The 25807-nt window shown below is 44.1% G+C and overlaps 1 protein-coding gene across 1 annotated transcript in view; it reads left to right on the forward strand.

Moving 5' to 3' along the window:
* Positions 1 to 7997: 7997 nt before the first annotated feature.
* Positions 7998 to 25807, forward strand: part of SEC16B (SEC16 homolog B, endoplasmic reticulum export factor) — a 44612-nt gene continuing 26802 nt past the window's right edge. Inside the window, exons 1-10 of the mRNA XM_008047978.1 lie at positions 7998 to 8299; positions 9628 to 9737; positions 10490 to 10610; positions 11328 to 11436; positions 14318 to 14462; positions 15128 to 15279; positions 16083 to 16144; positions 20461 to 20596; positions 21572 to 21802; positions 25491 to 25588. Coding sequence (XP_008046169.1) covers positions 7998 to 8299; positions 9628 to 9737; positions 10490 to 10610; positions 11328 to 11436; positions 14318 to 14462; positions 15128 to 15279; positions 16083 to 16144; positions 20461 to 20596; positions 21572 to 21802; positions 25491 to 25588 — 1466 coding nt within the window. The remainder of the gene's footprint in view (positions 8300 to 9627; positions 9738 to 10489; positions 10611 to 11327; positions 11437 to 14317; positions 14463 to 15127; positions 15280 to 16082; positions 16145 to 20460; positions 20597 to 21571; positions 21803 to 25490; positions 25589 to 25807) is intronic.

Genomic DNA, 25807 nt, shown 5'->3' on the forward strand with positions numbered 1-25807 from the left:
TCCTGCCTTGGTTTTGTAGGAAACCTGTAATGTGACCAAGATTGTGGCAAAAGTAGCAATTCCAGGACTGGCACTGGTAGCTTATGGTGTCCCTGCCAGGCTAATTGTCCCTGGCACAGGCACCATTTTCCCCTGGCACACTGCCTCCTAATAACTGGAACTGCCAACTGGCACATGATGCTTTGCCTCTTGCCTGTCACCCAGTTCACCTGAAGGAAGGGGACAAAGCCTTGGTGGCCAAGCCCTGGCTGAGCCCTTGAGCTTCATATCTCCAAGTCTGGCTCCAGGTGGTGGCTTTGCTGGGGCCAAGAGGCCGCTCTGCACTAAACCTTCACCCCCTGACTTCTTCTTGGAGTCAGAGATTTGAGATACTTGACCAAAAAGAGCCACAATGCCTCAGATATTACTGGAAATATAGACGTGGCCATTATTCAGTCATTCCCACTTTGGCTTAAGAGATTTAAAAAATTATTATTATTGTGATATAGTGAACATTTGTATACCTAACCTTGACTTATACCCCACATCTTCAAAATTAAAAATTAAAAAAATTATTATTATTGTATTTAATGCTTTTCTTTCACCGCTGTGTTGGAATGGGTCTCAAGTGTAGACAGGGCTCTCTGTTAAGCAAGAGATACAAATAAATTGGCTCTGTTTCTGTTTCATTTATGTCCTATGTAACATCCCTTTACCCACTCTTTGGTCAGCTCCCTAAACTCATTGCCTCTGCATTCTCTTTTGCTTTTTCTGGAAACTCCCTACCAAAGTTGAATTCTATATTCAGGTTGTGAAAACTGTTGGAACCAATTATACAGTTCAAGCTGTTGCTGCTATATATTTAAAATGTCCATTAACTTATGAATAAAACTTTATCAAGCTCTTGTCACAACCAGGCGCTGTGTGAGGCACTGTGAATATAGCATGGAACAGAGCACAGAAGTCAATATGCCCGTGGAGCTTTACAGTCAATCTAGCAGTATTTCCAGTCCACCTGTTACTCCAAGGTCATAGTTCAAGGGTCATAGTTACTCTGAGGGCCTAGTTAAAGCTCACTCCAATTTTCCACACTGGGACATTCCAAACCTTTGTAATGTTTCTCAAGTCTCTTCCAAATGCCCACCCTAGAGGTGGCCAGTAGATCCCGGCATTCCACTCCACAGGGAATTTCTTGGTTGCTGGTCAGCTTCATCTCTACTCATCTTTACCTTCTTCATCCCTTTCTCGGAAGTATAAGTTTCCTTCCTTTCAGCTAAGCTTGATTTTTGCTCTTATACTCTGGGTCCCACGTGCCCAGTCTCTTCTGAGATTGTTCCTTCAGTAATGGTGTTTCTTTTCTGTATCTTTCATCTCTCTGCATGAACTCTCTCTTGCTTGGTTCCCCCTAGACCAGTTCTTCAAATGCAAGTGCCTCATAGTAGTCCCAGCCCTTTCTCTCACATCTAGTCTTCTGGAACTAGTAATTTATAGCTGCGGTCTCCTTTTTCTTACTTTCTATTCACTGCTTAAGAGATTTCTACATCTAATCCCTCACACCCTTGACCATAGCTCTACTGAGATTGTTCCTATATGATCATCAAACATCCTGATTTTCAAAGCCAATGATCCACTTTTACTTGTGGCTGTTCTCGGTATTCCTCTTAAGGTTGGCATTGTTGGCCACTCCCCTATTTTGAAGCCATCTCTTCCCCTGGTTTCTGGGCCATCTTCCCTATTGTTCTCTGCCTGTCTTCTGGCATCTTCTTATTATCTTTCATAGGCTCCTCTTTTTGTATCCAGCTCTTCTGTGTCTGACTCTAAGCTCCTTCCTTGTCTTCTAAGAAGACACTTGTCTTCTAAGTTTTTCTTCATCAACACTATCCATGCCTGTGGCTTCAACCATCACATCTCTATCTTTCATCCTCTCTCTTGAACTCATTATGGTCAGCTACTTATTGACCATACTTACCTCTGTGTCCCACAGGCTCCCTCATGATCAACAGATCCAAAATGGAATTTGTCTTCTTCTTCACTAAACTGTCTCCTCTTCTAAGATTATTATTAAAAAAAAGGCAGCATTATCTCATCTCCACACCCGGGAAACTTGGATTGCCCTTGACTTCTCCTTCTCCCTCATCTTCTACAGTCAACAGAGCATCAATGCATGCTGATTATGTTTTAAAATACGTATATATTCTATCTGTCCCCTCTCCTCCAATCTCTCCACATCTGCTGTAGTTCAGGCATTCATCTGTCTTGTTTGATGTGTGAAATAACCTTGACTAACACAATTCCTTATTTCTAGTTTTGTGCTTTCTCCTGTGCCTCCTTCCATTAGAAAAGTCAGTGATATAGCCATTAGAATAATTATTGCATTGTATTATAATTACATAGCCCAATGTCTGCTACACCATTGAATTGAGAGCTTCTTTGGGGCACAGATCACTTTTTATTTATCACTTTATTCCCAATGTGTGTGACAATTCTGGACATATGTAGGTGTTCAGTAAACAAATGTTTAGTGAATAAGTGATTCAAATTCTATCTAGAAGAGTGGACTGAGCACAGTTAATCAATCTTGGATACTTTGAGGAGTCACTGGCTCATTTTAGCAGCTTAGGTGACTAATTCGTTACTGATGTGGCAATACCACACTTGAATATAGTACTGATTAAGAATAATGTGAGTTGATGGTGTCTTTTGAAATAATGTACATTTATTGTAGAAAAGTTATAAAATGTGGACAAGAGGAGAAAAATAAAATTGTCCAAAATTCTATTACTCAGAAGTAGATAACTACCTCTAATTTGTTGATGTGGAGATTCTCAGTTTGTTTTCTAAATTTTTACTTTCAGTAAAGGAATGAGGTCAAGCCTGGGGGATGTCTCAGACGCTGAGCTGTCCTTTGCAAGAGTAACCAGTCATTAAATTACAGTGCTCGAGAATTCATGGCAAACCTGACCTAGATCTAGGTGAGTGTTCACATCTATCAGCACTAATCCAGTGGCTAGAGATTAGCAGCATCATTAACGGTGATAATACTTTTGTTAGACAAATGTCAAACTAGGGTAGTGTCTTAGTCAGTTGGGCTCCTACAACAGAAAACCAGAGGCTGGGAGGCTTAAAACAGAATTTTATTTCTCATACTTCTGGAGTCTGGGAAGTTCAAGATTAAGGTTCCAGAAGATCTGGTGTCTGGTGAGGGCCACTTCCTGGTTTGCAGATAACCATCTTCTAGTTGTATGCTTACAAGGAGGAGAACAGAGAGAGAGGGGAAGCAGACTCTTCTGTGTCTTTTTAAAAGGGTGCCAATCCCATTCACAAGGGCTCCACTCTCATGACCTAATCATGTCCCAGAGACCCTACCTCCTTATACCATCACATTGGGAGTTAGGATTTCAACAGATGAATTTTGGAGGGAAATAAACATTTAGTTCCTAGCAGGTAGTTACTCTTGTTTGAAACCAAACCCTAGACAGTGGCCTGGTATTTGGAAAGGAGAATAGGGACTGAGAAATTAAATTCACATATGTCAGTAAGCTTTCAGGGCTTCAGTCCTGGTGCATGGCTGGGTTGCAGAGCAGGAAACAGGCACAAGGAAGGGACATTCCTGGCAGGGATAATGTGAAGACTGTAGCTGTTTGGGCGTAAGGAAGCCCACAGAATCATCCAAAGACACTGCCAGGACTTGGGATGGCAAATTAGCGGTAGTTATCTACTTCTGAGTAATGGAATTTTGGATGATTTTATTTTCCTATGAAGTATGCCCATATTTTCTAACTTTTCTACAATAAATATATATTATTTCAAAAGAAACCATCAATACTATATTCTTAATCAATACTATATTCAATATTCTTAATCAATACTAATCTTAATCAATACTATATTCAAGTGTGGTATTGTCATATCAGTAACGAATTAGTCATCTAAGCTGCTAAAATGAGCCAGTGACTCCTCATTCTCGTCTGCCTCTTGGTGCAAATTAAGCTCCTAATGTCTTGTCAAGCTGGATAAATTTGGTTTAGAAAACAGGAGGAATTAAGCTGCCATGTTGAAAGACTTAGGAATTGTAGATATGTGGGGCTAGGCAGGTGGGAATAAATTCCAAACCCTTTGGAGTGGTGAGATCCCACAATTGATTTCATTTTGTGACCCATATAACTCTTGCATGCCATAAAGTCTATGTAAAATAATTAAAGCTAATTAGAATTAATTTTGGTTGGTGAGTGTTTGAAGAGCTTCATAATAACTCTAGAGGTAATTAGAGATGCTTTGGGATGTAGAAAAAGAAGTATTTGGGATAACTAGGTTAGATGTTTAAGCCAGAGATGTGCAATGGAGACTAGTAACAGAATGACAATTCTGTCATTACAGAAACACTGGGAGTTGAACTGAGAGTTGAAATCAATATGCTGGTAAACTAACTCTCTAAAACTCCCTCCCCCTGCAAACCCCCTTCCAAAACAAAAAACCAAGCGACCCACCAGCAACCTTGCTTTGTAGCATGGTGGATTTCAAGTTATCCATGCTTTGACAACTGGCTCACACCATTCCTCAATATTTAATAATCAGCTCTTGCTAGTCCCGTGCCAGGCAGCTAGAGTACACTAGTGTCATCCTCACTGAGCTTCTAGTTAGCTTTGTGATCTTAGGTAACTCATTTCCATTCTCTGGATCTTAGTTTTATCATAAAAAAAAAGTGAAGTTGCCAAAATAACTTCCAAGAGATCCTTTCCAAAGTTAACATTCCAATAAAGCAGCTGGTGTCATGATACAGGCCGAAAGAGTCACATCAGACTGTTATGAATGCTACTGTGATATGTCAGAATACAACATTTGATATCGATAATCACCCATGTTCTGGTTCCTGTGGGTACCTCTTCTGCAGTACTTCTTCCCAGGAGGATTAAAAACAACAGTGCAGCCATCAGTGAGCCAAGCATCATGACCCAGCAGTGAGATAAAAAGCCATTACTGAGAGTCAGAGAATTCTGCACTCAGTTGTTGGTTCTAGGAGTCAGCTTAGGGCCTGAGAGAGACTCTTGTAGTTTAGATGCATTGCACTACCTGTCCCATGAGTCCAGGAATGGTGGTTTTCCCTGGACCAGTAACCACCTGAGATGCTCATGTGCTTAAAGCTTTTTGAAGGCAAGGACTATGTCTTTTATACTTATGTGTGTCAAATCCCGGCTCATAATTGGAACTCAGTGAGCATTTGTTGAATGAAAGAATTAACCATTTGAGCTTTTTTAGAGCAAATTCTGAATTTTAAAATAATAATTCAAAAGTAGATATGCTCTTATTTGTGATTACCTTAATGTTGAAGAAATAAATATTTCAAATGCAAGAAATTTCTTTCTTGTTGTAACAGAAAACATTTTAGTGCCTTCATTTCAACACTGGGCATTTAACTCTGCCTTCCAGTTAGATAACAGAATTGATTACATGACCAGAGCCCAATGGAAACATGAAAAAGAAAGATCCATACAAAACCGAGGCAAACCAGCTATTTACTATTCACCATGAATACACCCCCACCCCACCACCTCAACCGCTGGAATTAGCTCATCTCTTTTGAAAGGAAACTATAACATGTATTTTTAGAGCACACTTATTTGTCTATCATGTGCTGCGTTACCAACATTTAACTCTCCTAAGCTATTGTTAGTTCCATTTTAGGGAAGAAGAAACTGAGACTGAGAGAGGGCAAGTGAGAGAGCCAGCCAGTGGTAGAACCATGAGTCAGCACCCTAGAATCAACACTCCAAAGACAGGTAGGTGCTCTTTTTGCCAGGCCAGGCTGCCTCAGGGCTTTGTGGGTTTCCTCTCCCTGGAATCTCTGTTCCGTGTTTGCTGTGGGGGGTTGGATGAATCCTCATGCCAGGGAACCTGGCTCAGTCCATGATCAGGCAAACAGAAGCCCTGGGCTCAGATGGCGTTTGCCCAGTCAGTGGGTCCCAGACCGAGGTAGCTGGACTGTACTTTGCCCTAATGAATCAGCTCCATGAAGGTTGGGTAACTGCAAAGGTGACTAAGTTGTTAGAGATCTGAGGGCCAGACAGGTCTTGGTGGATGTGGCACCTGGACTTTGACAGTCTCTAAGGGGAGAGGAGGCACTCTTGGGCCAGGTCCCAGAGCAGCGCTGCAGGAAGATGGGAGCTGTCCCAGCAGGTGCGTGGGGCTCCGGCTCCCCTCCTTCCCTCTCTGGGCTGTGTGTGTGTGGTGTGCTGTCAGGTCAGGAGAGGCAACACCACCCTTGCTGGGGCCAGGGAAACTTGTTTCTGGTATGCGTGAGTGTGATATGTCCTCGTAGATAGAGTTCCTTAATTTTGTGGCTCTCAGGTGCTTTTCATTCTGTGTCCTTGAACACAGCCTGAGGTCGAACTCACTGGAACTGATGTCTCTTGGCGACAAAATGACGTGAATTCAGTGAAAGGATTGGAAAGTGCGCCTCTGTGGTTGGGGAAGGCTGCCTGGTGAGAGGACCTGGGGATAAGGGAAGCAGTTTACTTCTTGCTGCACTTACTTGTGTTCAAGTGGGCTTAAGGCCCAGGGACCTTCGGGAAAGGTTCGTGTAGCCCTTCACTGGGCCCAGGGCACTTGGTCTCTCCTGGGGTTGGCTTTGCGGTAGAGGCTGTCACTGCACCTGGCTTTCTCAAGGGGGTGAGCTGACACGGGAGGGAGGAGTAAGTCTCTGAGCTGTGCGTGACTGTGAGGTGGAAGGCGCCTCTGCCCCTTGTTCTGCTGTCTTATAGCTCTTGGCTCACATCTGTGGACCCTGACTCCATGGTGTTTGAGCAGAATGACATCTGGGTTTCAACACCCACCCTTTGGACCTTTTGTTCTGACATGAATGTTTATATGAGGCTGGGAGCTTCTGGAGTGGGAGCAAATTAACTGAATTGATCATAATCTTGTGACCTAAAACAGTTCCCAAGAGAAAAAAGAAAGCCGGAGTTGACCTAGCCTGTGGATGCTCCCGAGGGTCCCCAGGCGGGAGTGAAGTCTGAGATGCGCTTGCCCTCCACAGTGACCCCCCTGTGACATGGGCAGAGGGATTCAAAAGGTCACCAGTCTCTGAAACGATTTTCCATTTTGAGGAATAAATAGGGATGAGTATGATGCTGGGAGACTTCGAGGTTTTAAAGTCTCCAGCCAGGAAGACTCCTGACACACAGCTCTCTATTTTCTCGTGTAAGCATCCCAAACTTGCCTCTCATTGGCTACCCTGGAGGAGGGGACAGCATGGCTGCAGAATAAGGGTTGTTTCTTCCAGGTGGTTAACGTAAGGGCTCAGAAAGGTGTCTCTTGAAGAGGTCAATTTAAACTTCCTTTTGCTTAGGAAATGTCTTCAGTCACTCACACTACCCTAACCTTTAAATCTGATAATATTAACTACTAATTATTGAGCAATTACTGAATATCAGGCAGAGTTATTTCTGATTCTGATGATAACCCTGCATAGTAGTTATTGTGGTCATTTTATGGGTAAGGACTTGAAGATACTAACTAGCTAGTAAGTGGCAGAGTTAAGGTTTGAACTCTGATCTAGCTCTCTCCAAGGCCCACGCTATTTCTAGGATACCACAGGGCCTCCCTGGTAAGTGTTAGATAAATATTTGCTGGAGGATATAAGAGGAAACATTAATTGGGATTCCTTGGTAGCATTTTTAGCAGCACCTATTATTGCTATCTGTCTCCCATGCCTCCCCCATCTGTTGTTGTTCCAAATGTACTTTTTAAGTTTTTAAGCAGCATTAATATAATTGTCTAGCCTGTTATTTAGTTCATGTATATGCTTGAGGTTTTTTTTTCTTCAGATTTCTCTGAATCTGTGCCCATATGGTTTGTTTCAGATAGATTTCAAAGGTCATAGCTGCTCTTTTCACAAAACCTAATCAACTACCACGTTGACAGCTCAAAATGATGATTTTTTTCCCTTTTGTTTTGTTTGCAGGAATATAAAATAACGACACAACTGACTGAAAACTCAAGAGAAACTTGGAGGGTCAGGGATGGAACTTTGGGTGCCCCAGAGGCCACCCCAGCCCCGGGGAAAGCCCTCAGCTCCGTCAAAGGATCCAAACCGAGGACCTTGGAGAGATGGCCATCATCGGCCTGTTCCTCTCTCTCGGCACAGTGGAGAGAGGTTTCCTCGGTGGGAAGAAGGAGTCCCCAGTGGGAGCCCCCAGCCACAGCAGGACTCCAGGGTGGACCAACAGCAGCCCCATTATGCAACCAGGCCTGGGGAATGGCATCAGCCTGTGTCCGGGTTCAACTATTACGAAAGTGGCTATCTAAGTCAGTTGTATTCAAGGTATGGCTTTAGCCCTTGGGAGGAACCCAGCTCCCCTAAACATGTGTGGACAGAGTGTTCTTTTCCTTCTTCCTTTTCCTTTTATTTATCCTCTTTTTTCTTGTTCTTTTTTCTCCTCTACCCTACATGGCCTTAGCTAAATCCTATACTCTTCCTAAATGGTTTTTGGTGCCCGAAGATAGTATTTACCGCCTCTTTATCCTCAGTGGAACTTCTTAAAAATCCATCACAATGTGATTGGGTATTAGGATAGGGGGTAGAAAAAGTGGTGAAATTCAAGAGGCAGATGGGACCTTCTTGTGCTGAGATTGCAAAAGGCAATGTATGTAGACTATGGAAGGGTTTTTCCAGGGCTCTCTATAGGAAGTTCCTCATTGTCATTGGACCACTCTGACCTGGCATTTGAATGACTCCACTAGCACCAAGAAGATCCCTAGTGTCTAGGACAGTACCTGGAGTGCAATAGGCATACACAAAAATCAGTATAGAATGAATGGGAGTTGGTAGAAAATCGACCTTAGAGACAGTAGATATAAACTTGCAGGCTCCAAGTTCAAAAGGAAGTGGTGACGGTGAGGTAGTTCTAGGTTGTAGAATTCCTGCTCCCTTAAGGTCTAACTGATAGCACTGGACTTACTATTTCTAAGTAAGTCCAGTGGAATATTCTAAGCCATCCAGTTAGGATGATATTTACTGGCCTACAGATTTTGGGGTTGAAATTATGAAAATACTTGTAAAGAATTTTGCCCTTGTGAAAAACTGAAGAGTTATCGATTGATTAAAAACTGTAACAACATGATGTTCCTTTCCCCAATCTTTTTGGCTTGTTGAGTTCTCAAAGGGAGATTTGTTAGGGACAGAGTCTATAAAAGTAATCAGATTTAAGACTTTTGACTTTTTAATCTCATCTCCATCTATAACATGCACAGGAATTACAATGGCATATTGGGGACTTAGAGTTGTCTCAGGAAGTGGTTTTCTCAGGTAGTATCAAGACAGTTTTCTAAGATGACATCTCTTTGTATTGTCAGATGTATGTATTTGGGGAGTAAGAGTTTACCGTGAAAATAAGAGTTTTAAATAAAAAAGTTTTTTTTCAAAGTTTTAAATTTAAAAAACTTTACTATAGAAAGTCTAGCCTTGTGATGTTACAAAGGCCCTAGTCCTGCTCTGATTCTGAATTTTCTGTTTACAGGCTCTAGAATTAAAGAAGATTCTAGACTGGGGGCACAGTCTGTCCCCTGAAGTGGTTTAGCTTGCTGAGTCCTCTGGTTTTTCCCCTTACCACGCCCATCCCTGACTGACTGGCCTTCTTTGCAATATTCTAGGCCAGGCTATGAGCACCCGTATCAGAGCTCCTCTCCAGCATGGAGGGAGGAATATGCTTATGGAAGTCATCACTATCATGGTCACCCACAGTGGCTGCAGGAGGAAAGAGGTATGGAAGCATCTCTGAGGAACCTTTGGGGTTCAGGGATGGTGATGCTGGCAGTACAGGTGGGTAGAGACAAAAGGAGCCGTGTTCAGAGAGCTCACCTTGGGCATCCTTTCTTGGTAAGATGAGACACAGCAGAGATGCCTCTTCTAGATGTCTTGAGGAGAAAAGGAGGAGTAGTTTTCCTCCCTATGTGAAACAATCATCGGTATACTAGTGCTGTGTGCTGTTTGCACTTGGTCCACGATTCCTCCTACTCCTTCTTATAGCCAAAATCATGGTCTCTGAGCAAGCAGCAGTGAAGTCAGTTTCTAAGGGCTGTGACTGTATGCTGGGCTGTCATAGGAGTCTGACCATCCTGTCTTCTGAGGGCGACAGACATGCCCAGCTAGAAGCTGCGTGCCCTGTACTAAGAGGTAGAGGATGTGTGTGTTAATGGCGACTTGTGGCCTGTTAGCAAAGAAAAATCTGTTTCAACGTTAAATACATACCCACACTCTTTCCCCTGCCACACACACACTCTGACCTCCACCACTCTATAATTGTATAGCACCCTGCTAATTGACTTAGAGAGGACCGAGGGGCAGCTTACAGACATTCCTAGCTTTTGCCTATCACTTTAATTCAACTTAACAAGTATGTTTTTAGACCTACTGTGCTCTGGGAACTCAGCCTCACAACTCGCTATTGCCTTCTGAAGAACTTCCAGAAACAGGATGAATGACCTGTCTATTTTGTTTTCTCTGAGGGTGCAGTGCCGAGGCAAGGGAGTCCTTATATCTGGCATGAAGATTACCGAGATCAAAAGTACTTCCATGAGCATCATCATGAAAACCAGAATAGTCCATTTGGAACAAACAGTGAGAGTCAGTTCCAGTAAGTGTGAAAGGACAGGCCAGTTTGGCATAATTTGAACTCAGACTTGTCAGGCAAATCTTGTGGCGTCCAATGCAGGTCCCTCACCTCCTAAAGCCCATCTGTCTTTGTTCCAGTCCCAGGAGATGGGAGTGGTCCAGATTAGGCCTGGCCCTTGGAGGAGAACTTCTTATCTCTGAGAAGCTTTTCCCAAACCTGTGCTAGTCTGAGTCCTGTGAGTTACTTGAGGTCTGTCCCAAAGGAGGGGCCTACCTTCTATGTTTTGGCCTCAGGACAGATGTGGCTTAGCGAAAGCTCTCGGGATTGGATCTGATCTGGGGCTGGGATGCTTTCCCTCAGCCTACTCCTGGGCTCCGAGAACTGGACATCCCCTTGGGATAAGGCAGAGCAGGGAAGAGGCTTTTGCCCAAGCATCTGTCCTGGTGCCCTCGGCTCTGGTGTTCACCAACCCACATGCTTTGATTTAAACCATTCTAGAATGTCAGGCTGCAGAGGGTCAGAGGCCGCTTCCAGTAACTGCCCTGTGAAACGCAGGCACTCCTGTTTGTCTGGGATTAGTAGGGTGAGGTGAGGGGCTAGGAAACGTTTCTCCCTGGGGTATCTGGGCCAGGCTGGCACCTACCCACTCTCTGGAGCAGGACAGCTTCTGGCAGAGAGCGCCTCGGCCTCGCTGACGTGTTCAGGATCCGGCTCACCACTCCTGTCACTTTGCTGCAGATCCAGCAGTTGGCACCTTTATAAAGACAACCCTGCTTCCAACTCTGGACAGGAGAGGCCTGAGGAGACGTTCTCAGAGAGTCTGCCTACTGGGGCCCACAATAATAAGGTAACTTGAAGTGACGTGGGGGCTGGAGGCCATGGGCATGCATCGCTGTCGACACTGTGAGCGGTGGCAGGGTAGGGCCGTTGGGGAGGGACCTCCAGTGGTCAACTGTCTGTGGGCCTATTCCTTTCTCTTGTCAGAACCTCCACACAAGCCTCCTCCTTCCCCTGCCTTCCTGCTTCAGTTGCATGTATGAATCTGAGACTTGGATCAGGCTATTCTGTATTTTTGGCAAATTGACTGGATCAGGAAATGTCACCCAAGTCACTCCAAGGTGCTGGAAAGAGGAAAGGCTTCCACCAGGTGTTAAGTGTTTTTGACCCCAGGAGACTAGCAATTTGGTTCACTCAGGAAGTGGAAAGTTGCCAGACTCTTTTAATTCAGAATTGAGAAGCAGGGCTTGAAACCTTTTCTAACTCTTTGTCTCTCTCTAAAATCTTACTGTGTGTACCAGCTGGGCCACAAAAAGGAGCTCCTTTTTAAAATAAACTTTTTATTTTAGAATAATTTTGGATTTAAGGAAAATTTGCAAAGAGTCTACAGAGATGACTCCTTTTTTTTTTTTTTGAGTTGGAGTCTCACTCTGTCACCCAGACTGGAGTGCAGTGGCCACTCCCGGCCACTGCAGCCTCAACCTACTGGGCTCCAGCGATCCTTCTGCCTCAGCCTTCCAAGTAACTGGAACTACAGGTGCGCGCTACCACGCCTGACTAATTTTTGATTTATTGTGGAGATGAGGTCTCGTCAAGTTGCCCAGGCAGGTCTCGAACCCGCTGGCTCAGGCCATCCACTCACCTCAGCCTCCCAAAGCGCGTGATTACAGGCTGAGCCATTGAGCCTGGCTGGCCTTTTTTCTTAAAGCCATTGTCACTTGCACATCTGTCACCTGTCTGTCTTTAGGGTCTCCAGTGTGGAATAGGGCAAACACACTGGACACACTATGAGCTGGCCTGCTTGGTAGTCACTGAGATGAATCACTTTGTCTAAGTCATTATTTTATTTTATTTTATTTTATTTTTTTGAGTTGGAGTCTCACTCTGTCACCCAGACTGGAGTGCAGTGGCCACTCCCGGCCACTGCAGCCTCAACCTACTGGGCTCCAGCGATCCTTCTGCCTCAGCCTTCCAAGTAACTGGAACTACAGGTGCGCGCTACCACGCCTGACTAATTTTTGATTTATTGTGGAGATGAGGTCTCGTCAAGTTGCCCAGGCAGGTCTCGAACCCGCTGGCTCAGGCCATCCACTCACCTCAGCCTCCCAAAGCGCGTGATTACAGGCTGAGCCATTGAGCCTGGCTGGCCTTTTTTCTTAAAGCCATTGTCACTTGCACATCTGTCACCTGTCTGTCTTTAGGGTCTCCAGTGTGGAATAGGGCAAACACACTGGACACACTATGAGCTGGCCTGCTTGGTAGTCACTGAGATGAATCACTTTGTCTAAGTCATTATTTTATTTTATTTTATTTTATTTTTTTGAGTTGGAGTCTCACTCTGTCACCCAGACTGGAGTGCAGTGGCCACTCCCGGCCACTGCAGCCTCAACCTACTGGGCTCCAGCGATCCTTCTGCCTCAGCCTTCCAAGTAACTGGAACTACAGGTGCGCGCTACCACGCCTGACTAATTTTTGATTTATTGTGGAGATGAGGTCTCGTCAAGTTGCCCAGGCAGGTCTCGAACCCGCTGGCTCAGGCCATCCACTCACCTCAGCCTCCCAAAGCGCGTGATTACAGGCTGAGCCATTGAGCCTGGCTGGCCTTTTTTCTTAAAGCCATTGTCACTTGCACATCTGTCACCTGTCTGTCTTTAGGGTCTCCAGTGTGGAATAGGGCAAACACACTGGACACACTATGAGCTGGCCTGCTTGGTAGTCACTGAGATGAATCACTTTGTCTAAGTCATTATTTTATTTTATTTTATTTTATTTTTTTGAGTTGGAGTCTCACTCTGTCACCCAGACTGGAGTGCAGTGGCCACTCCCGGCCACTGCAGCCTCAACCTACTGGGCTCCAGCGATCCTTCTGCCTCAGCCTTCCAAGTAACTGGAACTACAGGTGCGCGCTACCACGCCTGACTAATTTTTGATTTATTGTGGAGATGAGGTCTCGTCAAGTTGCCCAGGCAGGTCTCGAACCCGCTGGCTCAGGCCATCCACTCACCTCAGCCTCCCAAAGCGCGTGATTACAGGCTGTGCCACCGAGCCCGGCTCAGAGATGACTCTTAATTTTGGCCAGTCTTGTATTAATTTTGTCTCCCTAATTAGATTTGTAGGACTTTTGAGGACTGTTTCTTCTATATACATAGAGTTTAAAAAGGCAGGGTGTGTACTATTACAGCTAATGGTAGCAACACAGTGATAGCAGGCACACACATGTGCATAGCATGTTACAGTGCACAAAGAGCTTTTGAATCAATTGTTTAAACTCATATGCTTCCAGAATGTAAGTTCTAGGAATTTCTTGTACACCTGTATCCAAAGGGGAAGCACAGCACCTGGAACATAATAGGTGCTCACTAAATAGTTGGTGGGTGAATATATGAGGAAGCATTTGCGATATCCAGGGAAGATATATCATTAGTGTCACAGATGAAGGCATTTATCTCAGAAAGCCCAAGTCACTGGTCTAAGGTCGCGATGGCTGGCTATTGCCTAAAGTTGAGGTTTGAACTCAAGGCCCCCGACCCAGGGCCTGCACCCTTCCCACTGGGCCACCATACATCCTTTGGCAAACACCTGTCATGGAATGATCCCCTCTTCGCCTTTCAACACACCCACCGTCACTGTATGCATTGGAAAGTTTGGATTTTGTTTCTTTGAAAGAACACTTGAGAAGACCAGTTCTCGGAAACTTCTTCCCATGTATTTTTGTTGTCTTTAACTCTCAGCCATCGCTGACCAGTGAGTCCAACCTCCTCCGACAGCACGAGTCCGGCCTCAGCTCCAGCGGTTACGAGCTCAGCCAGTACATGGCGAATGTCCCTGAGCAATATGATCCCGTGGCTTCAGTGGCTTGGAGTCCACTTCAGGCTGGTGGGTGCTGATGTGATCACAGGAGTGGGTGGAGGCTGACGAGGAAAGGCTGGGTGGCAGGTCTCTGGGAACGTCACCCTTCCCTGTACTTCCAGGGACAGATCATTCTCCGCCCCATTTGCTTAGGTAGGCCTCCTGGATGGAGAGACTTGGCCTCCACTGCCATCTTTTTACTTGTAGTGACGATTGCATCATGGCTGATTCTCAGAAGAGAACACTGCCCTTAGCCACTGTCAGGCTGGGTGAGGGGACACTCAGTGGTGCTTTTAAGTAGTAAGTGAAGCGAGTGAAAACCAGAGAGAATGAGAAAAAGCAAAAGCAGGACCCAGAGCCCAGTTGCTTTGCCTGGATACAGGAGGCTGTCATGAGTATAGAGACTTCGAAAGCCAGAGGCCTGTTGACCTCTTGCCATCATTGAGAGTCTGGGCTGGGGCATTATCATTTGAACTGAATCATCAAATCCATGCATGATATTCTGGCACATTCTCAGAGGCTTAAATCTGACTGGAGCATGGAACATGGACTTCTTCTAATTATGAAGCCCACTCAGAATCTTATTTTGGTACAGGCAGAATTTGGACAGAAATATATCTGTGGCATATTTCTAAACTAAAGAAAAGTAATGGAATTATTGCTAATAATGTCCATTTGTATCTGTTGGACAGAGGATGTCTCCACAGCTGGTTCCAAAGCACTTGTGAAGTTCTACAACCCTCACGTACCTGTGAGTTTTGGGCCAGGAGGTCAGCTGGTGTGTGTGGTGCCCAGTTCCCCCATGGATGGGCAGACAGCTCTTGTGGAACTGCACAGCATGGAGGTAAACGAGATCCTGTGTCCCTGGATTGGTGGCACACTGCTCACTCAGCTACTCTTTTTTTTTTGAATCAGAGTCTCATTCTGTCGCTTAGGCTGGAGTGCAGTGGCACGCTCATGGCTACCGCAGCCTCAACCTGCTGGGCTCAGGTGATCCTTCCAACTTAGTCTCCTGAGTAGTTGGGACTACAGGTGTGCACCACCACATCTGGCTAATTTGTTGATTTTTTTTTTGTAGAGATGAGGTCTGACTATGTTGCCAGGTTGGTCTCAAACTCCTGGGCTCAGGTGATCCTTCCACCTTAGCCTTCCAGGTAGTGGAACCATAGGTGCAGGCCACCACACCCAGCTAATTTTTTGGTTTATTGTAGAGATAAGGGCTCTTCAAGTTGCCCAGGCTGGTCTCAAACCCATGGGCTCAGGCAATCCTCTCACCTCCGCCTCCCAAAGTGCTGGGATTATAGGCGTGAGCCACTGCGCCTGGCCAATTGCTCTTAACATACTTATCCTGCTTCCCTGTTCCCGAACCTGGGCATCTTCAGGAAGCTGGGTCAGGTACCCCTTAGATTATAGGGTGCAGGAATGGGCCGGGCTCTTTGAAAGAAGTGATGCTAGAGTTTTGTCTCCCTGAGATGCTAGTGGCTCAGCTTCAGCACAAGATATTTCACTTTTGTTCCTTTGTTTTTTTTCTACAAGGCATGGAGCCACAGCCTGGACTATAGCCCCGAGGTCTGACTCTGGACTTCACTGAAGGGGGCATTGGGTGGATACAGTTTTGAAGACAAAAATTTGATTTTTTTGTTTCAGGTTTTTCTTAATGATTCTGAAGAACAGGAAGAGATGAGAAGTTTCTCAGGACCCCTGATTAGGTAAATTACTGTAAGAGCTGCCAAGCAAGGGCTTTTGAAATCTAGAAAACTTTCCTGCCCAGATCAGCGTTTTGGGGCTCTGTTCTTGGTTTCTTTGGAAGAAAATGCCTATCCCCATGGAAGTAGAATTCTCTGTGCTACAAAATAGAGCCAAATGTGGCCTGAGCCATTTTGACAAGCCACTTAACAGTTGAGAAACAGAAAGAAAAATTAGCTTAACAGTTTAGAAATCTAAAATCAGTTCCATTTTGCAGAAGTTACATGGTAGGAAGTTTTAATGTTCTGTGTACTCGATAGATATGAGTAGAAAAGTGGAGCACAGCCTGGGAAATCATAGACAAGTGGATCACAGTGGAAATAAATTCTTGCAACAGTGGCTTTTTTCTGGAGAGAGAAATAACATCCCTCAGCAGTGTTGGAGTTACTGGACTGTGTGCAAGTCTGCCCTCTGCAGGACTGAACTGGGAACTGATTTTAAATGCCTAGTCGTATTTCTGATCCACATTCAGAAAACCTTTGCTGAGGAGACAGTTGGGTGACAGAGGAACTGTGTCCCAGGCCCAGGCGTCTTCCTGACTAGTGGTACCATGGTGGACTGGTTAGTTATCCTCTCCAAGCCTTGCCGGAGACCTGCTCCAGTCGGGTTCAGGGTACCCCAAAGGTGGAGATGACGTCAGCGATTGGGGGGAAGAAGAGAGAAAGAAAGAGAGAGAGAGAGAAAGAAAGAGACTGGACCCCAGTCTAGTGCAGAAGCCGTTTAATGGGAATTACAACTGGTCTTTTATACACAGTCGGGTGTGTGAGGGGCATTCCCCACCCACCAGATGTTCTTTCAGGTATAATCCCATAACCTAATTGATGAAACCTTAATCCATTGATTCAACTTCAGTAAATCCTAAGATCATGACCCAGAAGCCTGTGACCAATACTAAGGCTCTTAGATGTGACCCGAGTTTGAATTATAAGTTGTGTGAAAGCCAAAACTGCAATTTGTGGAAGAATGGGAGCAATGAGCTTCTAAAGTTAGCTTGTGTTCGTCCCAGTCTCAGAGTTTGTATGTTTTGAGTTCACAGGAGCTTAATCTGGTTAGTGCTGAGTAGAAAGGGAGAGGAAATGAGGTCAATAGCTCCCGAACGCATCCTAGTGGTCTCGGGGTCAACGGCCCTTCCTGATCCCTAACGTTGAGTGGGCCTCCGTGGCTGGCTCCCAACATCTCTCCCTTTTTTATTTTTTAGCACGAAACCATGAAACTCCATATTGCTCTTCTTTAGCACTCTGAAGATGATTGGGAGTAAACACAGCAACAAAAGAATCACTGCTCCACAAATTCCCACATTGATGAGTATAGACATTAATGATTTTTGATTAGCAAATGATGCCTGAATTTCTTGATGTAATTTAGTAAGGTCTATACTCAGGTCTGAATGGTTCCAAATTCCAAGTTACTTTGTCCCAAGTATGGACAGATTTAAACTCAGAGTGACATTGGAGAGCCAATTTTATTTTTAAGGTCACAAGTTCTTGCCCTACTGCTAAAACATTAACCTTACTTTCTAACTTCTGGTCTATGATTTCCTGAATAGCTATGGCAATAGAAATGTTTTTAGATAGCCGATCAGCAAACATAACTGTATGAACTTCCTTAGGTAATGCTACAGCTGAAAAGTAGCTATTAAGGCTGTAACTCCAAAAATCTTTTCCGACAGTGTTTTTAAACCATATTCACAGGAGGCTGTCTGAGAATAACAAATCCCTTATAAGAAACATCAGTTAAACAATTAGTTAATACACTTGTTTACAAGACAAATTATAAACATCATTTTGATGTTTTATGGTCAATGTTAACACTGGAGGTACCCATTCATTAATATGCCATCTAGCAGAGATGGGATTTTCCCCATCTAACCTTGAAGTATAAGGTCAAGTTTTACACAAGGTAAAAAATAGTCCACTTTAGAGTCATAAATACAGTGTCTCCATATTGGATATCTAGAATCTCATGAAATGATCAGCCAGTCCTTCTCAGTGTTGTTAGAAACAAATGGGAGGTGAACAAGAGCTTCCTTCATAAGTCCTTTGTCCGAGCCACCTGCTTGAGAAGAGACATGTGGGTGGAAAAAAAGGGGGGTGAGAAGTCTGGAGGCTGGGGTTAGGTGCCGTGGCCTTCGGCACCTGCCCCTTCTCCGAAGGTAAAAGAGAGAGACTGGAGGCTGGGGACAGGTGCCGTGGCCTTTGGCACCTGCCCCTTCTCCGAAGGTTAAAGAGAAAGACTGAAAGTCAGAGATAGGCGCCACGGCCATAGACGCCTGCCCTTCCTTCCCAGATAAAGGCAAAGGGACTCACAGAACAGATTACAAAAAACAAGAGTAGTAGGGAAAGCAGGAATTGGAGTTATAGGAGGAATAGGAGAGGACAAAGGAAGTGAAAACCCTTATTTTGTTTACGTTTTTAGCATGTTGTGAAGTTACCATATCTCCTGCTTCTTCTGCCAGAAACACTATTTGCTCCCATGCTGGTAATTGGGAACGACGGACGCTGAAGATGTTGTTATAGTTTTTAGAGAGCATCTGATAGTGTGTTGTCTTGATTTTGGGATAATCTGAGAGGGAAGTTTTTGTTCTGCAATGAAAGTTCTCTCATCTGGTGTGTCAGTGTTCCTCCTTCCTTTGGCTGGCAGGGTGGATGGTGCAATTCTTGTTTAGCCGAGTGTTGCAAATCCTGTTCAGCATGTAATGGTTGGTAGGCATTGCTCCACGTCTATTCCTTTGAGTCTACAGGGTCCATGCCACCCGTCTCAGTCTTCAGTTTAGCGGGGGCATTTTGAATAAATTGATCAGGAATCCAAACAAGAATCGGCAGGAATAGCAACCGGAGATGGCAGCCTGGGCTGCAATGCACCCATAGCCTCCATGGTGGCATTAATGGCTCTTAGATCCTGTAAAAGTCTTGAGGTCCCACGTTCAGGTGCCACTTGCTGGAGACCTGCTCCAGCCGGGTTCAGGGTACCCCAAAGGTGGAGACAGTGTTGGCGATTGGGGGGAAGAAGAAAGAGAGAAAGAGAGAGAGAGAGAGAGAGAAAGAAAGAGACTGGACCCCAGTCTAGTGCAGAAGCCATTTAATGGGAATTACAACTGGTCTTTTATACACAGGTGTGTGAGGGGCGTTCCCCACCCACCGGATGTTCTTTCAGGTATAATCCCATAACCTAATTGATGAAACCTTAATCTATTTATTCAACTTCAGTAAATCCTAAGATCATGACCCAGAAACCTGTGACCAATACTAAGGCTCTTAGATGTGACCCAAGTTTGAATTATAAGTTGTGTGAAAGCCAAAACTGCAATTTGTGGAAGAATGGGAGCAATGAGCTTCTGAAGTTAGCTTGTGTTTGTCCCGATCTCAGAGTTTGTATGTTTTGAGCTCACAGGAGCTTAATCTGGTTAGTGCTGAGTAGAAAGGGGGAGGAAATGGGGTCAATAGCTCCCGAACGCATCCTAGTGGTCTCGGGGTCAACGGCCCTTCCTGATCCCTAATGCTCAGTGGGCCTCTGTGACTGGCTCCCAACAAAGCCTGAATTTTCCACCTGGGAAGTGGTGAACACCTGCTGTCCCTACCCCGGCCTTGGTTGTGCATCTCAAGTGAGATTATGCACGTGGACGCCCTTTAAATACCGTCACTACTGTATAAATGTGTTCTTATCCTGAAGCCCCCTTCCAAGACAGTCCCCATCTGGAATTTGAAAGCTCCTTCAAGTAAAAATGGGTATTGTCTTTAATTCTTACATAGGTACAGAGATGAGAGGGTAGAGAACTGAGTTGGGTATTCAGACACTGAGGTACATTGGATAATCTTTATCAAATACTAATGTCCTTTTATTGAGCACTTAATACAGGCTGCACAATGTGCTAATTCCTTTTTGTATGGAGGTAAGTTTTTTTAATCTCCCTATTTTGGAAGAAAAGGCTGAGGCTCAGAGGAGATAAGAAAGTTGTCTTTACCAAAAGGCAGACCCAGATTTAGACTCAGATTTCAAAGTCCTTTTTACCTGGCATCCTGTGCAGTCACTTAGGTCTCTGAGGCTCAGTTTCCTCATCTGTAAAATGGAGTGGGTATATGAGAGAATCTCTGAAATCCCTTCTGATTCTGCACATGGAAACAGCTATCCTGTAGCTGCATACTCATTACCTGGGCCCTGGGTTGTCAGGGTTGTGTCTCAGCCCCACCCAGTCAACTGTGCCCACTGTGGGAGGTGCCTGGGTCCTGAGCTGGGGAAGCACCTGCTTGCTCACTCTGTGCTCCCTGAAATTTTTCCACAGGGAGGATGTGCACAAGATGGATATCATGACGTTTTGCCAGCAGAAAGCAGCTCAGAGCCGCAAGTCTGAGTCACCAAGGAGCAGAGACTTGGCTCTGCTGTGGCAACTGTTGGTTCTCCTTTGTCGCCAGAATGGGGTAAGTTACTGCTCTGATGGGAGAGCAGGTGCAGGCCACACTGATTTTTTTTTTTTTTTGAGTCAAGGTCTTACTTTGTCACTCATGCTGGAGTGCAGTGGCATAATCATGGCTCTTTGCAGCCTCGACCTCCTGGGTTCAGGTAATCCTTCCACCTTAGCCTCCTACAACTGGGACCACCAGTGTGCATGATACAACACCCAGCTAATTTTTTGAATTTTTGTAGAGGCAAGGTCTTGCCGTATTGCCCAGGCTGGTCTCAAACTCCTGGGCTCAAGCAGTCCTCCTGCCTTGTCCTCTCAAAGTGCTGGGATTACAGGTGTGAGCCACCATACCTGGCCAAACTGAAATTTAAGTCTTTGTGGGATTGATAAGATTCAGTTTATGGCATGATTATGAAAAGCAATATTAAATAATCAATGAGGTACCCCGAGGGGGAAAAATTGTTCTAATGTCAACACCAGCTGCTAGCTCAATCCTTTCCCCTAATGGTTTCTTCCCTGGCCTGGGATTATTGGACAGTTCCTGGGTTATCACACCAGCCAGATAATATGCCTGTGAAACTGAATGTTCCTGTTGAGATTTGTGGCTCCTGGTAAGATCTGTGGCAGAAAATAACCACTATATAGTACATACCTATAGTCCTAGTTACTCGGGAGGCTGAGGTGGAAGGATCGCCTGAACCTAGGAGATCGAGACTGTGGTGAGCAGTGATGGTGCCACTGCATTCCAGCTTGGGCAACAGAGTGAGACTCCAAAACAAAAACAAAATGAAACAAAACAAAAAGCAAAAAAAAAACCACCATAGTAAAGCTGAAGTTTGAAGATAGCAATCCAAGAAAGGACTGCCTTGTGTTTGCCTGACTGGCTTCCTCATGTAGAGGGCAGAGCCTTGGTGCCTGCAGTCTCCAGGTGAGGCTGCCAGTGTGAGGACTAGTGGGATTCTTCCCCAAGACAACCCTCCTTGCCTTACAGTCCATGGTGGGGTCTGACATCGCCGAGCTGCTGATGCAAGACTGCAGGAAGCTGGAGAAGTACAAGAGGCAGCCCCCAGTGGCCAACCTCATCAACCTGACGGATGAGGACTGGCCTGTGCTGAGCTCCGGGACCCCCAACCTGCTCACTGGGGAGATCCCCCCCAGCGTGGAGACGCCTGCACAGATTGTGGAGAAATTCACTAAACTGCTCTACTATGGAAGGAAGAAGGCAAGTATGCCCCTTCTCCATATTTGTTTTTAAGAAGTAGGCTCTATCACTCTCCACCACTCACCCCTCCTCTAATGATCTGAATAATATACACTCATTTTACGGAGCACATGAGAAGCTCAGAAAGGTACAGAGAAAAAAATAAAAACTCTCACAGTCCTATCGTTAAAAGAGAACACCTGTTAACATTTTGGCAGATTTACTTCCAGCATTTTTCCATGCATATATTATAAAAAGAAAAGAAAATTACATGTACAACTGTTTATTTCTTAAACTTAAGATTACCCGGTGAAATATCCCCATGACATTAAATGTGCTCTAATAGCACCATTAACAAAAGATTACCCGTTATTCCTTATTTGATATGAATACATATGCTTTATTTAACCATTCCACTATTATTGAATATATGACTATTACAAGTTTCCCACTATTATTGAATATAGAGACTACCTACATTTTTGTCAACTATTATTCATTATGCCATTCACACATCTTGTTTCATAAGTCTTTGACTGATCTCTTGTTTTATTTTTAAGGGCTATATCTCTAAAAGTGAAATTACTGGGTACGTAAAAGGTATGCACTTTTTTCTGAGTTGGAGTCTTACTCTGTCGCCCAGGCTGGGGTGCAGTGGCACGTTCACGGCCACCCAGCGTCGACCTGCTGGGCTCTGGAGATCCTTCTGTCTCAGCCTTCCAAGTAGTCAGAACTACAGATGCATGCTACCAAGCCTGGTTAATTTTTTTATTTATTGTAAAGATGAGGTCTCACCAAGTTGCCCAGGCTGGTCTCGAGCCCACAGGCTCAGGCAATCCGCTCACCTCGGCCTCCCAAAGTGCTGGGATTACAGGCTGAGCCACTGAGCCTGGCTAGGTATGCACTTTTAAAGGTTCTTCACAGATACACTGAATTGATTTCTAGAAAGTTTGTTTACAAATGATGCTCCTGTTGCTGTAGCTAGGGTTTGCCTACTAGTATTGAATACAGATGCTCCTCGACTTATGATGGGCTTACATTCTGATAAACCCACTGTTAGATAGTAAATATCATAAGTCAAAAACGTACCTAATGCACCTAATCTCCTGAACAGCATAGCGTAGCCTCATCTCCCTAAATGTGCTCAGTACACCTGCCTTGACTTGCAGTTGAGCAAAATCATCAAAAACAAAGCCTATTTTGTAATCAGATGTTGAATAGCTCCTGTAATGTATGGACTACCATACTGAAAGTGAGAAGCAGAATGCTCGTGTGGGTACTGGAGGTGTGGTTGCTGCTGAATGTGGGTCACTTTCACACCATCGCTAAGTCGTAAGTCAGGGACTGTATTTTAAGCAGTCCCTGTATTTTAATGGTGTCTAGCTTAATTCTGAAGTTGAGATTACACTTTACAAAATGCATAAAGAGTCAAGTATTTGAATATAGGATTAAAATCAGTTTCAATCCATTTCACTCAAAAATTAAAAAGTATAAAAGATATAATGGGGAAGGAATACCCTCATGTCCCAGTCACCCAGTTTCTCTTTCTGAACTATCTAGAGATATGTTATGGTTTTACAGTTATTTCCCCCTTTTTTCCTTATAGTATACTCTACACCATTTCTGTATCTTCCTTTTTTCATTTGACAAAATATCTTAGAAAACATTCTCTATAAAGGTTAACAAGCTTTTTCTATAAAAGGACAGATGGAAAATATTTCATGCTTTATGGGCACAAGGTCTCTGTCTCAACTACTCAACTCTGCCCTTGTGGTGTGAAAGCAACCGCAGACAGTTCAGAAATGAGTGGGTGTGGCTGCATTTAAGTAAGATTCGTTTATGGACATAGAAATTTCAATTACATGTATTTTCATGTACAATGAATATTATGTTTTTGACTGGCTGCGGTGACTCATGCCTGTGGTCCCGGCTCTTTGGGATGCCGAGGCAGGAGGATTGCTTGAGCCTGGGAGTTAGAGATCAACCTGGGCAACTCAGTGAGATCCCATCTCTACAAAAATAAAAAAAATTAAAATAAGATTTTTTCTTTTAATTTTTTTCTAATCACTTAAAAAGGTAAAAACTATTCTTAGCCCATAGGCTGGACCAAAATAGGCAGTGTACTGGATTTGACTTTCAGGCCATATTGTGCTGACCTCTGTTCTATATCCTGCGTAATTACCTTCCTCATTCTTTCTCACATTGGCACAGTTTTGTATAGGTAAATTGTAATTAATGTAACTAAACCTCTAAAGGTTGGCATTAAGATTATTTCCAATCTTTTGCTATTACCAACAATGCTGCAATGAATGGTTACTGTCACTTTGCTCAGTGTGAGAAAATATATGTAAGAGAAATTTCTAGAAGTGGAAGTGTTGGATCAAAGAACATATGGTTTGTAGCTTTGATAGATATTGACAAATTGCCCTTATAGAGGTCATAGCAATTCACTCTACCAGCAATGTACTAGAGTGCCTTTTTCTCTACATTCTCACTGCAGTGTATTTTCAAATGTTTTGGTAGGACTGATCTGAGAAGTGAAAAGAATGTAATTTAATGTGTGTATGTGTTTTTTGTGGTTTTTTTTTTTTTTGAGTTGGAGTCTCACTCTGTTGCCCAGGCTGGAGTACAGTGGCATACTCATGGCCACTGTACCCTCTACCTGCTGGGCTCAGGCGATCCTTCTGCTTCAGCCTTCCAGTTAGCTGAAACTACAGACATGCACCACCACGACTGGCTAATTTTTTGATTTATTGTAGAGATGAGGTCTTGCCAAGTTGTTCAGGCTGGTCTCAAACCCCTGAGCTTAGGTAATCCTCTCGCCTTGGCCTCGCAAAGTGCTGGGATTACAGGCTTGAGCCACTGTGCCCGGCCTTATTGTGGTTTTGTGTTTCTCTTCTTATGACTGAAGTTGAGTATTTTTTAATCTTTGAACTTTTTGTCATTCATTTCTCACATTTGAGTCTTTGATCCTCACTTATTGGTTTGTTGGAGCTCTTTATTAGTCTTAAAAACGTTCTGTCCAAAATTGCAACTTTTTGAGGTCACACTTAGAAAGGTTTTTCCTGTTTCAAAATTAACTTATAAAAATAAAGCTGAAGCACTTTTGTGACTTCATTTTTACATTTAAATATTTAATCTCTTGTTTTAAAAAATATACAATTCTATCTTTTTCTTATTTAATTTATTTTTTAAATTGACAAATAAAAATTAGATCTATTTATGCAACATTTAAATATATATGTATATATGCACACATTATGGGATGGCTGAATTGAGCTAATTAACAGGCACTACCTCACATTCTTGTCATTTTTTTTGTAGTGAGAACACAAAATCTACTCTTAGTGATTTTTAAGTATACTATACATGGTTATTTACTATAGTCATGATATTCAAATATTATGTAACTTCTCCTGAAGAGATAGGGCTGACTGGCAGCCATGTTGGAGGGGAAGCTGATGAAATAGCACAATGGCTTTTGATACAGTGAAGGCTGGAGAAGGGGATACCTAGAGAAAAGTACTGGGCCCGGCAGAGCCTGCGTCCTTGCTATTCTTTTTTCATGTTTGTCGTCAAGGCTCTAGGAGTCTTCTGGGAGCCCAACTCCATGAATGCATGGATGCAGCCATGCCTAAGTGCAGGACTTTGTGGTTGTTGTTAGAGAAACGTGAGCAAGGCACTGTTGAATGTGATGTTTGGTTTTCAGGAAGCCTTGGAATGGGCCATGAAGAACCACTTGTGGGGTCATGCTTTGTTTCTCTCCAGCAAGATGGACCCGAGGACCTACAACTGGGTCATGAGTGGGTGAGTTGGGATGGACAAGACCCATGGAGTGTAGAGGCCCCCTGCATCGAGGTGGGAGTGAAGGTGGGAGACATGCAAGATGCCCTGAGATGTTCACACTCCAGGTCTCTTTCTAAGCTCTTGTTTCTGAGCTGGACATGGCATTCCTCTTCTCCAGATTATTATTATTATTATTTTTTGAGTTGGAGTCTCACTCTGTCACCCAGACTGGAGTGCAGT

This window comes from Carlito syrichta, unplaced genomic scaffold (assembly GCF_000164805.1).
Source record: "Carlito syrichta isolate Samal-C Ts95f unplaced genomic scaffold, Tarsius_syrichta-2.0.1 Scaffold120443, whole genome shotgun sequence".
Taxonomy (NCBI): domain Eukaryota; kingdom Metazoa; phylum Chordata; class Mammalia; order Primates; family Tarsiidae; genus Carlito; species Carlito syrichta.